The 12,225-nt window shown below is 44.9% G+C and overlaps 1 protein-coding gene across 6 annotated transcripts in view; it reads right to left on the bottom strand.

The window, feature by feature from the left end:
* Positions 1-12,225, bottom strand: part of Zfp64 (ZFP64 zinc finger protein) — a 77,028-nt gene that overhangs the window by 52,360 nt on the left and 12,443 nt on the right. For 3 of the 6 annotated variants that reach the window (XM_013077158.3, XM_021239104.2, XM_004858036.4), the window contains exons 3-5: positions 8,364-8,525; positions 7,394-7,456; positions 3,442-3,693 (exon numbers count right to left, since the gene is read on the bottom strand). In XM_013077158.3, coding sequence (XP_012932612.1) covers positions 3,442-3,693; positions 7,394-7,456; positions 8,364-8,525 — 477 coding nt within the window. The remainder of the gene's footprint in view (positions 1-3,441; positions 3,694-7,393; positions 7,457-8,363; positions 8,526-12,225) is intronic. The other 3 variants (XM_087197700.1, XM_087197699.1, XM_021239105.2) reach the window with 2 other exon arrangements.

The raw sequence follows: 12,225 nt of genomic DNA, 5'->3' as shown, positions 1-12,225 counted from the left end.
GAGCCTAACAACTTTCTGACATGAAAGCAAAGGATCTAAATCCTTTCATCATCCTATGTGTTTTCCTTTAACCATACATTTATTTCTTCAGTGAGACATCCTGGTCCAATAGTCCTGCTAAACTCTAAGCTCTTCACAGGCTGATGACTGTTGTTCCTACCAACTACCCAATCTCCAAGGTGTCCAGTCCACAGTGGGGCCTAATGAATGTTATTCAATGAATAAGGGACTGACATATTAAGCTGATAGATTTTTCTTGAGTTTAGGTTGCTACTGAAATGACTTGTAGCTATCTGTAGTACATTAAATCAACGGAAAGGTAAGAACAGAATCCTATTAATTTAAAAATTTAGAAGTGTCACAGATTTATAAAAGAGAAAATGAACATCCCATGGAGGCAATGCATAAATGGCACACACCTAAATTTTTAGAAATCAGACCTCTTCCAGGTCAATTTAAAGATGGTACCATAAGGTTAAAGTCATCCTTATAAGTCATAGGTTAGCTTCTCTAACGTAGGCTGGGAGAAATTTGTGAAGGAAATCAGTTGGACATCAGTTATCTTGATGTCTTAACTTGTAGCAGATCACATAAATGTCCCCAAGTTTCCTCCCTCCCATCCCTCCAGGTGGCTGTGGCCTCTGCCACATAGGCAATCGTCATGCTCTCCCAACAAAGGAGGGTGACCAGGTATAGCATACAACAGGCTCACACATGTCACCGGATTTGACTGATGGTATGTCAAGCAGACTGGACACAGTAATGGCTGGTAATGCCCCTGTCATTGGTGCTTGCTTACTTTCTTATGCCTCGGTCATTGCTAGGAGGTCAGTCCTGCCCTAGCCCACTGGTCCCAGGAGAAGAATGACAGCTGTGTGCTGCAGGTTAGTGGACAGCCTGCCATGGCCTGCAGATTTCAGACTTGTGAGTTCAGCCATGTTCAGCAGTTACCTACCTAGGCCATCCCCAGCTGGAAAAGGTACACTGTTGTATCTACATAGGTTTAAAGGGATTTTTTATTATACTGCATCATTGTGAAAATCATGATGTAGATACTGATACCTAGAAGTGGGGTGCTGCCCAAGTGGAGAACCAAAATACGGGATTGAGTTACAGGGGGAAGTTGGAAAAATGGCAATTCATATTTACTGGCAAATATTTAATGGTAGGTATTTGGTAAAAATGTCATCTGTAATAACTTAGAAGACAAAAAATACACATGGGTTTGGGATTTGAGTAAAGAGATAAATTTTGGGCAGAACAGTGAAAGTGTTTTAGAAGATGCATATGACTACGATCCTCCAAGGAAGAAAATCTTGAAAAAGAACTGGCCACTTTTTACACAGAATTTAGAGAGAACAGAGAAAGACAAAGATTTGCTGGATATAATTTTTCATTTCCAGGCAGCATCTCTAGCCAGATTCTTCCAAGTCATCTCCAGCTAGCTTTTCAAAGCAAAACAAAAGCCTAGGGACAAAGATCCTGTCCAGGGAACTGATCTCAAAGAGCAAGTGAGAAACGAGAGGTGTGAATGTAAGAATCTGTTAAAATCTTCGAAGGAATTATTTGGTGTCAAGTAGCTTCTCTTACCCGGGCAAAAGGACTCATAGGATGCACAGAATGTTACAGGAAGAAAGCACCTACCCTTGAATTTAGAAAGAGTAGCAATATTCCAAAAGAACTGTGTGGCTTTTGGCATACAGATAGCTCTCCTGGCAAAACTGTCACCAGCCTAGATTACAATGTAGAAAACTCCCAGCTTTCAGTAGGCAGGAAGTAGGCTGAGAAAGTTTCGCCAAAGTACATTTTCCAGTCCTCTTCAGAAGTGGCTAAGGGAGGGTGGAAAGGGTGTCAGAGAGCCTAGGAGCAGGGAGTGAACCCAAAGCCAATCAAGAAACTTCCCCTTCTCCCTGTGCTTGGGGAGACCCGAGCACAGAATCCTCCACACCGGTGACTGTTAGGGCCTCCCACGTTTCTGCTTGCCAACGTCAGGGTTATTGCAATTATCTTGGCTCTGTTTTACCACTATATGTTGGAAACCAGATATCTTGTCTTCTTACTGGGCTTCTAGATAAAAATAAGCCATATCCTGACCCGATGGAGATCACACAATCCCACTCCTGTGATTGGATGAAATTTGTGGGGGCCTGGGAGGCTGTGTGACTACATTTTGATTGTCAGGGAGATGTGAATGATGGCGGGGATAAAGGTGGATTTCCACAAAAATGGCCCCAATTCTTCAGCCCCTTCATGTCCCAGACCTGTGCCACATAGCCTGTGGCAACCTCTCAGTGTGGATGAGCTCAGCTCCACCCCCGACACCAGGCCAACCACATCGCCTGCTTTAGACAATATGGTATTTGCAGCCCAGAGCAACCAGAGACGAGCAGAGGGCATACACAATGGGGCTTGCTTGCTTGTATCTCTGCCATCATCCTGAGAGCGACAAGCCCGGGGCAGCCCTTGGTACCAGGAAGAGGATCAGAGATGGCCAAGCACAGCCAGACCACCCCAGCCAAAGCCAGTGGAGCCCCGACTGGTCCACAGCCAGCAGATTCCCAGCTGAGGTGTGTGAGCTCCAGCCTTTCCCACATGAGATCATGCTGAGCCATCAACAGTGCCCCCTGCTGACTTGAAATAGGGGAGCACTGAATATTTATTACAGTAGCAGTTCCGATTGGGTGGTGGTTGTTATACACTATTACTAAATCAACAGCTAGCTGATAACAAATGCCGAAAGAAAAGCATATGTAGTATACTGAGTCAAAAACTCTGTGGACCATTTACTGTGTATATACGTGTGTGTATTTTTTGTTTTTACAGTGCTGGGAATTGAACCCAGGGCCTCGCGCATTGCAGGCCACCGAGCTATAACCCCAAAGCCCTCGCTGTACTTTTCTGACCAAGCTGTTCCAGGCTGAACTAACCAGAATATACTTTAAAAATTACTGAAGGGTTGGGCATGGCGGCACATGCCTGGGAGGCACATGCATTAAGGAGGCCGAGACAGGAGGATGATGAGTTCCAGACCAGACTGGGCTACACTGTGAGTTCAAGGGCAGCCTAGGCTGCACATGGAGACCTTCTCTCAAAAAACAAACAAAAAAATGACAACACAATTACTGAAATGCCTAACCGTAATGCAGAAGTGTATTAAAGCTGCATTGCTTTATAACTCTATTTAACCTGGTGGACCTTCTCAAGGACATGCTTTACCAGTGAACAGGTTACGGCCATACAGTTATGTAAAGTTATCAACTTGATGGTCACTCCCCCCTCTGCTTTTTTTAAACCACAAAAGGCTCTGCTAGGCAGATGAAAAGCAAAACCGCAAGCAAATGGATGACCACAGACGGCCGAGTCCTTTTCTTACTTTGTCGCCCAAGGCTTTCAGGCGCGCTGGGCGAAGAGCGCAGGCGCAGGGGCCGCGGGCACGCTTACCGGTGTGGGAGCGCAGGTGCACGGTTAGCTGGCTGGAGTTGCGGCTGGCGTAGGGGCAGATCTGGCACTTGAAGGGCCGCTCGTCCGAGTGGATCCGCAGGTGCTTGTTGAGGCTGCTGCTGTCGGCGGCGGCATAGTCACACGTCTTACACTTGTAGGGCTTCTGGCCGGTGTGGCACCGCATGTGGGTCTTCAGCTTATCCTTCCGGCTGAAGCACTTGCCACAGATCTCACATTTGTGGGGTTTGTCTCCTTCGCACACACAACACAAACGGCATCAGGGAACAAGGTTAAGGGGAAATGGCTTACTTCCTGCCACCTTAGGAAAAATACAGTATGCAACCACCAGAAGATGCTTAGAAAACTCCTGTAGGCTGGATGGTGACTGGCAAGCAGCTAATGCTGTGTGTGTGGGGGTATTTCTTCTTTTATTTTGCTTATTGGAATTTTCAAACCATGAACATGAATTCCTTATTAATTAAAATAGAAGGTCACTGAAATGAAAATGTATATAGCTATGTAAAATAAGAAGCAGTTAATTGCCTCCTGTATTTATTCCCTTTTGTCTTTTTCCAACAGAGACACACCCTCAAATGGGCAACCCCTAAGCTTCTGGAAGAATTCAGAGCTGACCAGCGGGAGACCACCTTTCCCAGTCTTCCCTGCAGCTAGGCCTGTGATGAGGTGGTTGTCAAGGCAACGGCAGAGAAGGTAAAATGTGTCCCTTTCATAGAAGGTAACTGCTTGCTTCCACTCTTTCTTTCCCCGATTCCTGCCAGCTGTAACCCAGACCTGGGGAGTGGGCAGATGTGGCCATACCCTGCAGGTGGCGGAGGAAGGGCACAGCAAGAGGAACTGAAGTTCCAGGATCCTCTCCTGCAACAGAGCTGCCTACCTGTCCCCAACCGCCTACCTATCTCTGGATGGTTCCACGGAGACACACAAAGCCTTGCTTGCGCTCCTGTGTGGGTTTCTTGGTTGCAGCAGCTTACTCTGAATCTCACTGATATACCTGTCAATCTATGAGCAGGTACAGAGTTTTTGTTTTTTGAACTTGGGCCTTTGCCCTGAACTACATCCTAAACCTTTTTAATTTTTTTTTTTTTTTAATTTTGAGACAGGTTCTTGCTAAGTTGCCCAGGCTGGGTTTGACCTGCAGTCCTGCTTCAGCCTCCCACAGTGCTGGGATCAAAGGCATGAGCCACCAGGCCCAGAAGTCACTGACCTCTCGTACATTCTTCCAAGAACGTGTGTAGTTTTCTTGGTATCAAAAAACCTCTCTTGGCTACCATTAACTTAAGCACCTTTTGAACAGCTCTGTGCCCTTTTAATTATTTTATTTAACCCTCCTAACAATTGGGACTAGAATCCAGGACTATCTTTTTGCTACACTCTTTCCCTATCGACTACTTTCTTGCGCTTAACCTAATTTTGATCATATTTTCACACTATTAAGCACCTAGCACTTGATTTTTAAGGCTGAAGTATTTAATGTTATGGTTGCATCATAAACTACTGAGTAAGTTCTCTACTTGGCCCCTGAAAAGAACAAAATAGATTATGTGCCTACTAGGGGACAAATATGCCCAATGTTAAATTAATAAGCAGGTGCAGGGATAGTATATGTACAATTAACTCAGTAAGATAGGAAGTGTCAGCCGGGAATTTAGCTCAGTGGTTCCGCCGCCTGCCTCGCAAGTGCGAGGACCCGAGTTCGATCCCCCATACCAAAAAAAAAAAAGATGGGAAGTGTCTGTTTTCAGAAGCATGCAAAAACTTTAAAATGATACCCAGTAGACTACTAAGGCTGATGACTTTGGGGCATGGGATTAGAAGGAGGCTGGCCACGAGTAGAGATTTTCACTTTTTTACTTTATATACCAAATGTGTATTTTGGCCAAATTCTACACAGCCATGTGTTGTAATAAGTTGCCAGCCAAAACGGATCATTATTCTCTTAGAATATTTGGAATTTAAGAATATACCTAATATTTCTTTAAGACTATAGTTTTATTATTAAAAATTTTCGCAGTCAAATTTAAAAATCCAGGAACAATCAGTACAGTATGGCAGTCCCTGTGGTCAGTCACTGGACTGCGTGTTCTTGCAATACCCATCAGACACCTGTAGGTGGCAGAGCTGAACAGTTTGCAGCCAGCTCGTCTGGTCAAGATCCACAGCCCTGGGCTACTTCCCCATCCTCCAGGGCTTATGAAGCACACCCTCCTCTCTCAAGTAACTAAGGACACCTCCTAGTCAACTCCTGGACCTGAAGATGTCAGAGACGCTCGAGTTAAGCAGAGATCATCCTACAAACACAAACCGGGCTGTGTGTAGATGTGGATTTGCAGATAGACTTAAAGTCGTTACCTTCATCTGTACTCTTACATGGCTTTTTCAATCATTGTTAATGGTTAAAGTACTTTGCTCATTCAGTGATAAACATGCTACACTTGACTGATGGAAATGCAACACATGAAATCCACGTGGAGGGTTCCATGGCTTGTTACAGTAAAATGTGTATTGATATTGATATTGGACATGTAAGATTTGGATAGTTAGAAACAATCCAAAGCACACGACACCATGAGGCCGGTTGGATAATGATGGTGGCCCCACTGCAATGCGGCAACCATTGCCATGGCTGGGCAGTGCAAGACATACTCATTGGCTGTTTCATCTTCCAAAGACTGAGGCTGAATGACAGGCTTTGGGCAATTATGAAGCCAAAGTCAAATCTCTGTGTCCCTAGCTCACACACATTTACACTCTTTGACTTGATACATGTCTGCGTCACCTGAATATGAGTAGCTAATACTTTAAAACAGCCTAAAAGCAATTCTTTCTCCACGTAACCCATCTGGGAAATGCTAAAAATAATATACAGTTGGCTCTCTGTATATGCTGGGTTCTGCCTCTGTGCATTCAACCAACTCTGGATCCAAAATATTTCAAAATAAACAACAAACTATAATAACAAAAAAATACAAATAAAAAATAGTATAACAATGACTTATATAACATTTACATTGCATTAGGCATTATAAGTAATCTACAGTGATTTAAAGTATATGAAAAGAGACTGGCATGGTGGTACATGCCTGTCATCCCAGTTCTCTGGGCGGCTGAGGCAGGAGGATGGTAAATTCAAGCTCAGGGTGGGCAACTCAGGGACTTAGTGAGACCCTGTCTCAAAACAAAAAAATTAAGAAATTTAAAAAGGGCTGGGGATGTAACTCAGGGTGAAGGCCCTGAGTTCAAACTCTAGTATAAGAAAGAAAGAGAGAAATAAAGAAAGAAAGGACGAAAGAAAGTTAGTTAGTTCTGTGCCATTTTCTAGAAGGAACTTGAGCACCTTCAGACTTTGGTATCCTTGGGGGTAGGGGTGGGGGACCCTGGAGCCAATTCCCAGCAGATATTAAGGGATAGTTGTGTTCAGGAAAATGAAAATCATGAGAAATAGCTGTTTTTCTTATTCATTGAACTTTTACTCTCCTTTTAAAGAAAGTATTTATTAAATTTCCCTTTCAAAATAATAAAAATAACACACCCAGTGCATCCAATCATACAGTGCAAAGACGCATAGAGAAAAGTTGCTATTGTTTCCCTTTATTCTTCTCTTTACTAATCACACACACACACACACACACACACACACACACACACACACACACGGACAGGGTCATCTCCTCAAAATGAGAAGAAAATGTGCATCCAAGTGAAATTAATTTTGGCAGACCAGTTCTCAAGGTGGCTGCTGTGGTTCCCATTCTTACTTGCTAAGTTTGTCCCCAGCCTCTCTGTGTCTGGATTTTATGCAAAAACAGCATCTTAGTTTTATTTAGTTTGCCCTTGTATTCCTGGGACAACTGTGAGGTTTCAAGTCCCATTCCCCATGTGACTGGTCTGGACCCGCTGTGCAGGGCTCGCTGGCTAAGGACGTGGTACTCACCAGTGTGGATTTTCAGATGCCGCTCCATGTCCTTCATGCCATAGGCAGTCTTGAACTGGCAACCTAAAAGCAAAGCAAAACAAACAAAAACACAAGGACAGATGAATGACAAAGGGAAACCGAGTGACTTTTAAGTAGAAAAAACCTGCAGAAATTTTCTTTTTTTTTTTTTGGTACCGAGGATTGAACTCAGGACCTTGCCCTTGTAAGGCAGGCACGGTGCCACTGAATTAAATCCCCAGCCTTAGAAATTTTCTTAATCAGGTGACAAAAATTACCAGCACAGTGAGGGCACAAACCATATCATGGACCTCCCTAAGCACGGCAGCGAGACCCCAGCATTGCTTCTGTGGCCTCAATCTAATCACAAGGAGACCCCAGACGAACCCAAACAGAGGCACGGTTTAGAAAAGGACTGGCTCACACTCTTCAGAAATGTCAAGTTCATGAAACACAAAACTGTCCTGGTCCTGATTAGAGGAAACTAAAGACACGGAAGAAACAAATGTCCTAAGTGGTCATGGGTTTGACCAGGGAGGGGAAATGTTTTTCTTTTCAGTGAGACAATTGGTGAAAGCTGAATAAGGTCAAAAAATTTGATAACAGGATAAATAAATATTAGTTTCCAACTTTTCTTTAAGTCTGAAGTTATTCCAGAATAAAAAGTTAAAACAAGAGTAAAGGAGGAAAAATCCTTTTAGATGTCTTAACCTACATATAGCATGGGAAGAAATATTTGTGGCAACTTGAAGTTCTCCTGTTTCCATTTCACAATAAGGTTCAGAGCCAGGAGGCATAGGGACCAGGGTCAGGCAAGGAAGGGAGCACATGCTGCTGTCAGGGCTGTGTGGCTCTGGGTTATAGCCAGGCCATTTGGAGACATCCATTTGTCAAGAATCCATAAGGAAGGGCTCCGGAACCAGCTTAAATGTCACATCCTCTACACATGTAGGACAGAAGCTGCCTTTACCTGGATAGCAACAGTTAAGCCTTTTCTGAGTAGGTGGGGTCGCTGGCTTTTTGGTTCGTGACTTGGCTGGGAGAGAGATGACTGTGGCGGTCTGGTTTTCATTGCTTTCCGTGGGTAGATAGGTTTGATACCCATGTTCAAAAACAAATTCTGGAGCTGAAACTAAAAGACATAGTGTTTATTTTCAGAATATAAATAGCCAACAGCCATTCCCTTGGCCTGCCTTTGTTTGTAGAGAATGAATATGCTAGATTTCTTTCCCAGACTCCCTTTCTGCTTAAGAGTGACCACATGACCCAATTCTGGCCAATGAGATGTTAGAGAATATATGCTATGGGGCTTCTGTAAAGGATTTTCTTTCCTGATTTTTTTTAAAAATTAGGAGTAATAAGAGAAAGAGTTGAGGAAAGCTCTTTTTTTTTTTTTTTTTTCTGATGCTGAGGATTGAAGCCAAGGCCTTGAACATGCCGGATAAGCCAGGTATCATTGAGCTACATCTCCTACCCATGAAAAGCTCACTCTTGGTCCCTGCATTGGCTGACTTTCTCTCTGTGGAAGTGATGGGGTGAAGATGTGGCAGACATTTTGTAACCTAAGTGGAAAGCAAGGGAATCAGATACTGAGCCAGGGCTCTATAACATCAAATCCTGAATGAAAAGAAATGTACCTATAACATACACCAGGTAGGTTTGCTGTCAACTGCAGTCACTGGCCTGAGGCACTTTCATAAGCTGTATCATAAAACTCTAAGAAACCACCAGGAGAAATGGATAGCAAGACTTCTGGGCAAAACTAGTCTTAATGGACATTCTCCTTAGCATAAGTACTCCACATGTGCCCTTGTACCCTCATTGAAGTTTTGAAGCAAAAAAAAAAAAAAGCTAGAGTCCAAATATGAAATACTATTATAAAAGTTATAATAGGTAGTCTTGAATGTTTTTCTTATAAAAAACTTTATGACTACTTTGTTAATGAACTCTATGGTTTGGGGCTTGGAAATCCTTCCTTCCTTTATTAGACTATCATCTGTCACAGGAGATTTAGCTTTGAATGAGGAGGAAATGTAGCCAACAGTGCTTGTCCATTGGGTGGATGTGTCAGGTTGAGAGGTCTCATGAAGACTTGGGAGCCACTGTCACTATGGTCTATCTGACACTTTGGCCATTATATCTACAGAGTATGTTTATTTAGATCAACATGGGCCCAACAACACTACGATTTTCAGCTTAGCCCAAAGCTATAATATGCATGCCTCCTTGAGGTGATTATATTTTCTCCTCAAATACCATATTTCTTTGAATCTAAGATGTCACAGATTATAAGATGCACCATTATTTTATATACAATAAGAATCTTGCCACTGAAACACATTATGACCCAATGCTTGAATATTCCTTAGATATTTTATTTTATACTTACTGAATGCACTTTTTAAAATTTTGGTACCAGGGATCAAACTCGGGACCTTGCACTTGCGAGGCTGGTGGTGGCACCACTGAGCTAAATCCCCGGCCCCCGAATGCACTCTTTAGTCTGTGGCCATTTGCAAGAAACCCAGGTTCCTGACCTCTGTCTCCCTCAGCACCTTCAGCAATGTTAATGTATGTCGTTTAAACACCTGCGTACTGACAGCATTTGGTTTTGAGCAAACTCGTGGTTTCCATTTTTCTCAGTGAAAATATGTCCCGGGAAGGTAAGAGGCTCTTTTAAAAAGTCAACTGAAAGATTCTGACCAACTTTTGTCCCATCTTCATGCCGCTTCTCTCTGATGCACAAATTGGCCACAGCAGCCTCTGGCTACCATGTCCCTGTGGCCTGGGAGGCTACTGTTCCTTCCAGGTTTCACATACTCTGCTTGGGTCTCAAGGCAGGATCCTGGCCCGGTAGCACCAGTCCACACCCCAAACCCGCTGATCTCACACTGCTGGGTGTACCCAGCAATGTGGGCTTTACCGAGCTTCCTGGATGATCCGGGTACACGCTGGTGTCTGAGAGCCACTGCATGAGCCTCCCTCTCCATGCTTCCCAGGGGCGAGCCTCAAATGAGGGAACCGCAGTTTTTCTCCCACAACAAGCATTCGCTTTAGTAATATCAAATTGACTTGCTGTTCCCATTGCCTGGTGCATAGTTACTTTTCATTTTTCCACCCGAATCATCATGAATATTCAGGAAGATTTTTTTCGGTCTCGGGAACTGAACCTGCAGGGCCTTTACACTGAGCTACATCCCTAGCCCTTTTACCTTTTTGAGGCAGGGTCTTGCTAAGTTGCTCAGGTAGGATTCAAACTTGCAATCCTGCCTCAGTCTCCCTAAGTGCTGGCCTTACAGGCGTGTGTCACCACACCTTGCTCAGGAACATTTTAACCAGCAGCTAATCGATAGTTCCAAAAATGTACAGAGCTTGGCTCAGGAGATGGGAGTGGGATCGGCTATGACCAAGTGCTGCAGGACACTTCTCAGTGGATGCCTGCTGGCCAACAGCAGTGTCACGCGTGTAAGATGCACCACCGCTGCAGACAGCTTCAGTGCGCTTCTGAATTGGGGTGAGTCCGGCAGGTTACCTCTCTGAGCTGCTTCCTCCCCGGCACCCGGGGACGACCTCCACGGCCAAGTCAGGAGGTTGTTGCAAAGCATAAAGAGCCATGGTAGGGCAGGGCGTGGCCATGGCTGAGTTGGCATGAACTCCAGGGAGGACACTGAGCAGATCTGGACTCTGACCCAGGGCATGGACTCTTAACTGCAGAGCCCAGGACCCAGTTGGCCTGGGGCTCTGTGGTTTCCCAGGGCTCAGGACTTCAGTGGCAGAACCAGGCTGGCAGGGCAAGATGATGCGACCGCCCCGATTTCTGCTCTGAGTCTTTCTGAATAAGGGACCTGTGCTGGAGGGCGCTCAGGGCTGGCTTCGTGTAGAGTGGTCAGGCCACAGCAAGTCAGCTCTCAGCGTCATCGCAGCCCTCGGCAGGCTCTCTGCCCTCCCTGGGGACAGGATGTGTGCCTGCTGCCTGCTGCCACCAACGTCAGCTTCCCGGGCTGGGTTCGATATTAGTCTGTTCTCAGATGTATGATCTGCAAATGTTTCGTCCTATTTCATAAGTTACCCTTTCTTTCTCTTGTTTTCTTTAATGCTCAGAAGTTTTAAAGTTTCACCAGGTGTGGTGGCACACACCTGTGATCCCAGCACTTGGGAGGCTGAGGCAGGAGGATCACTGTGAGTTCTATATAGTGAGTTCAAGGCCAGCCTGGACTACATAGTGAGAGCCTGTCTCAAAACAAACAAACAAAGAAGCAAACAAACAAGTGTTAAAGTTTGATGTAGTCTCATTTGTCTATTTTTTTGCTCCTCTCCCCATCCAGTATTGGGGACTGAACCCAGGACCTTCACACTGAGTTACAACCCAGCCTGTTTTTATTTTGAGATATTGCCTTGCTGTGTTGCCTAGGCTGGTCTGGTACTTGCAGTCTTCCTGCCTCAGCCTCCTGAGTAGCTGGGAGTACAGGCATGGACCACTGCGCTCAGCTTAATTTTGCTTTTGTTGCCTTTGCTTTTCACGTCCCAGGGAGGCAGCAGGCAGCACTGGGTGTGGACAGGTTACTGCGGAGCAAGGGGCAGGGCTCATTTTGGAGGCAGGGTAATTACACACAACATGGGAGTCCCCTGAAGTAGACAGTAACCACACCAGCAAGGGCTTGCCTCAGTTTCTTCACCTGGAGAATGGGGACAGTTTCCATCACCAGCTCCTACAGCTGTGAGGACGAGTGATCAGGTGTGTGGAGTCGCCATGACTTGTCATTATGGATTAACTTATCCGGGATGCACTTACTAAGCACCTCCTGCATCCCAGGCACTATTCAAGACACACA

The sequence above is a fragment of the Heterocephalus glaber genome, unplaced genomic scaffold (assembly GCF_053883595.1).
Source record: "Heterocephalus glaber isolate CG9 unplaced genomic scaffold, H.glaber_assembly_v1.0 deba00001673, whole genome shotgun sequence".
NCBI classification, from domain to species: Eukaryota; Metazoa; Chordata; class Mammalia; order Rodentia; family Bathyergidae; genus Heterocephalus; species Heterocephalus glaber.
This window is presented reverse-complemented; position numbering and strand designations above follow the sequence as displayed.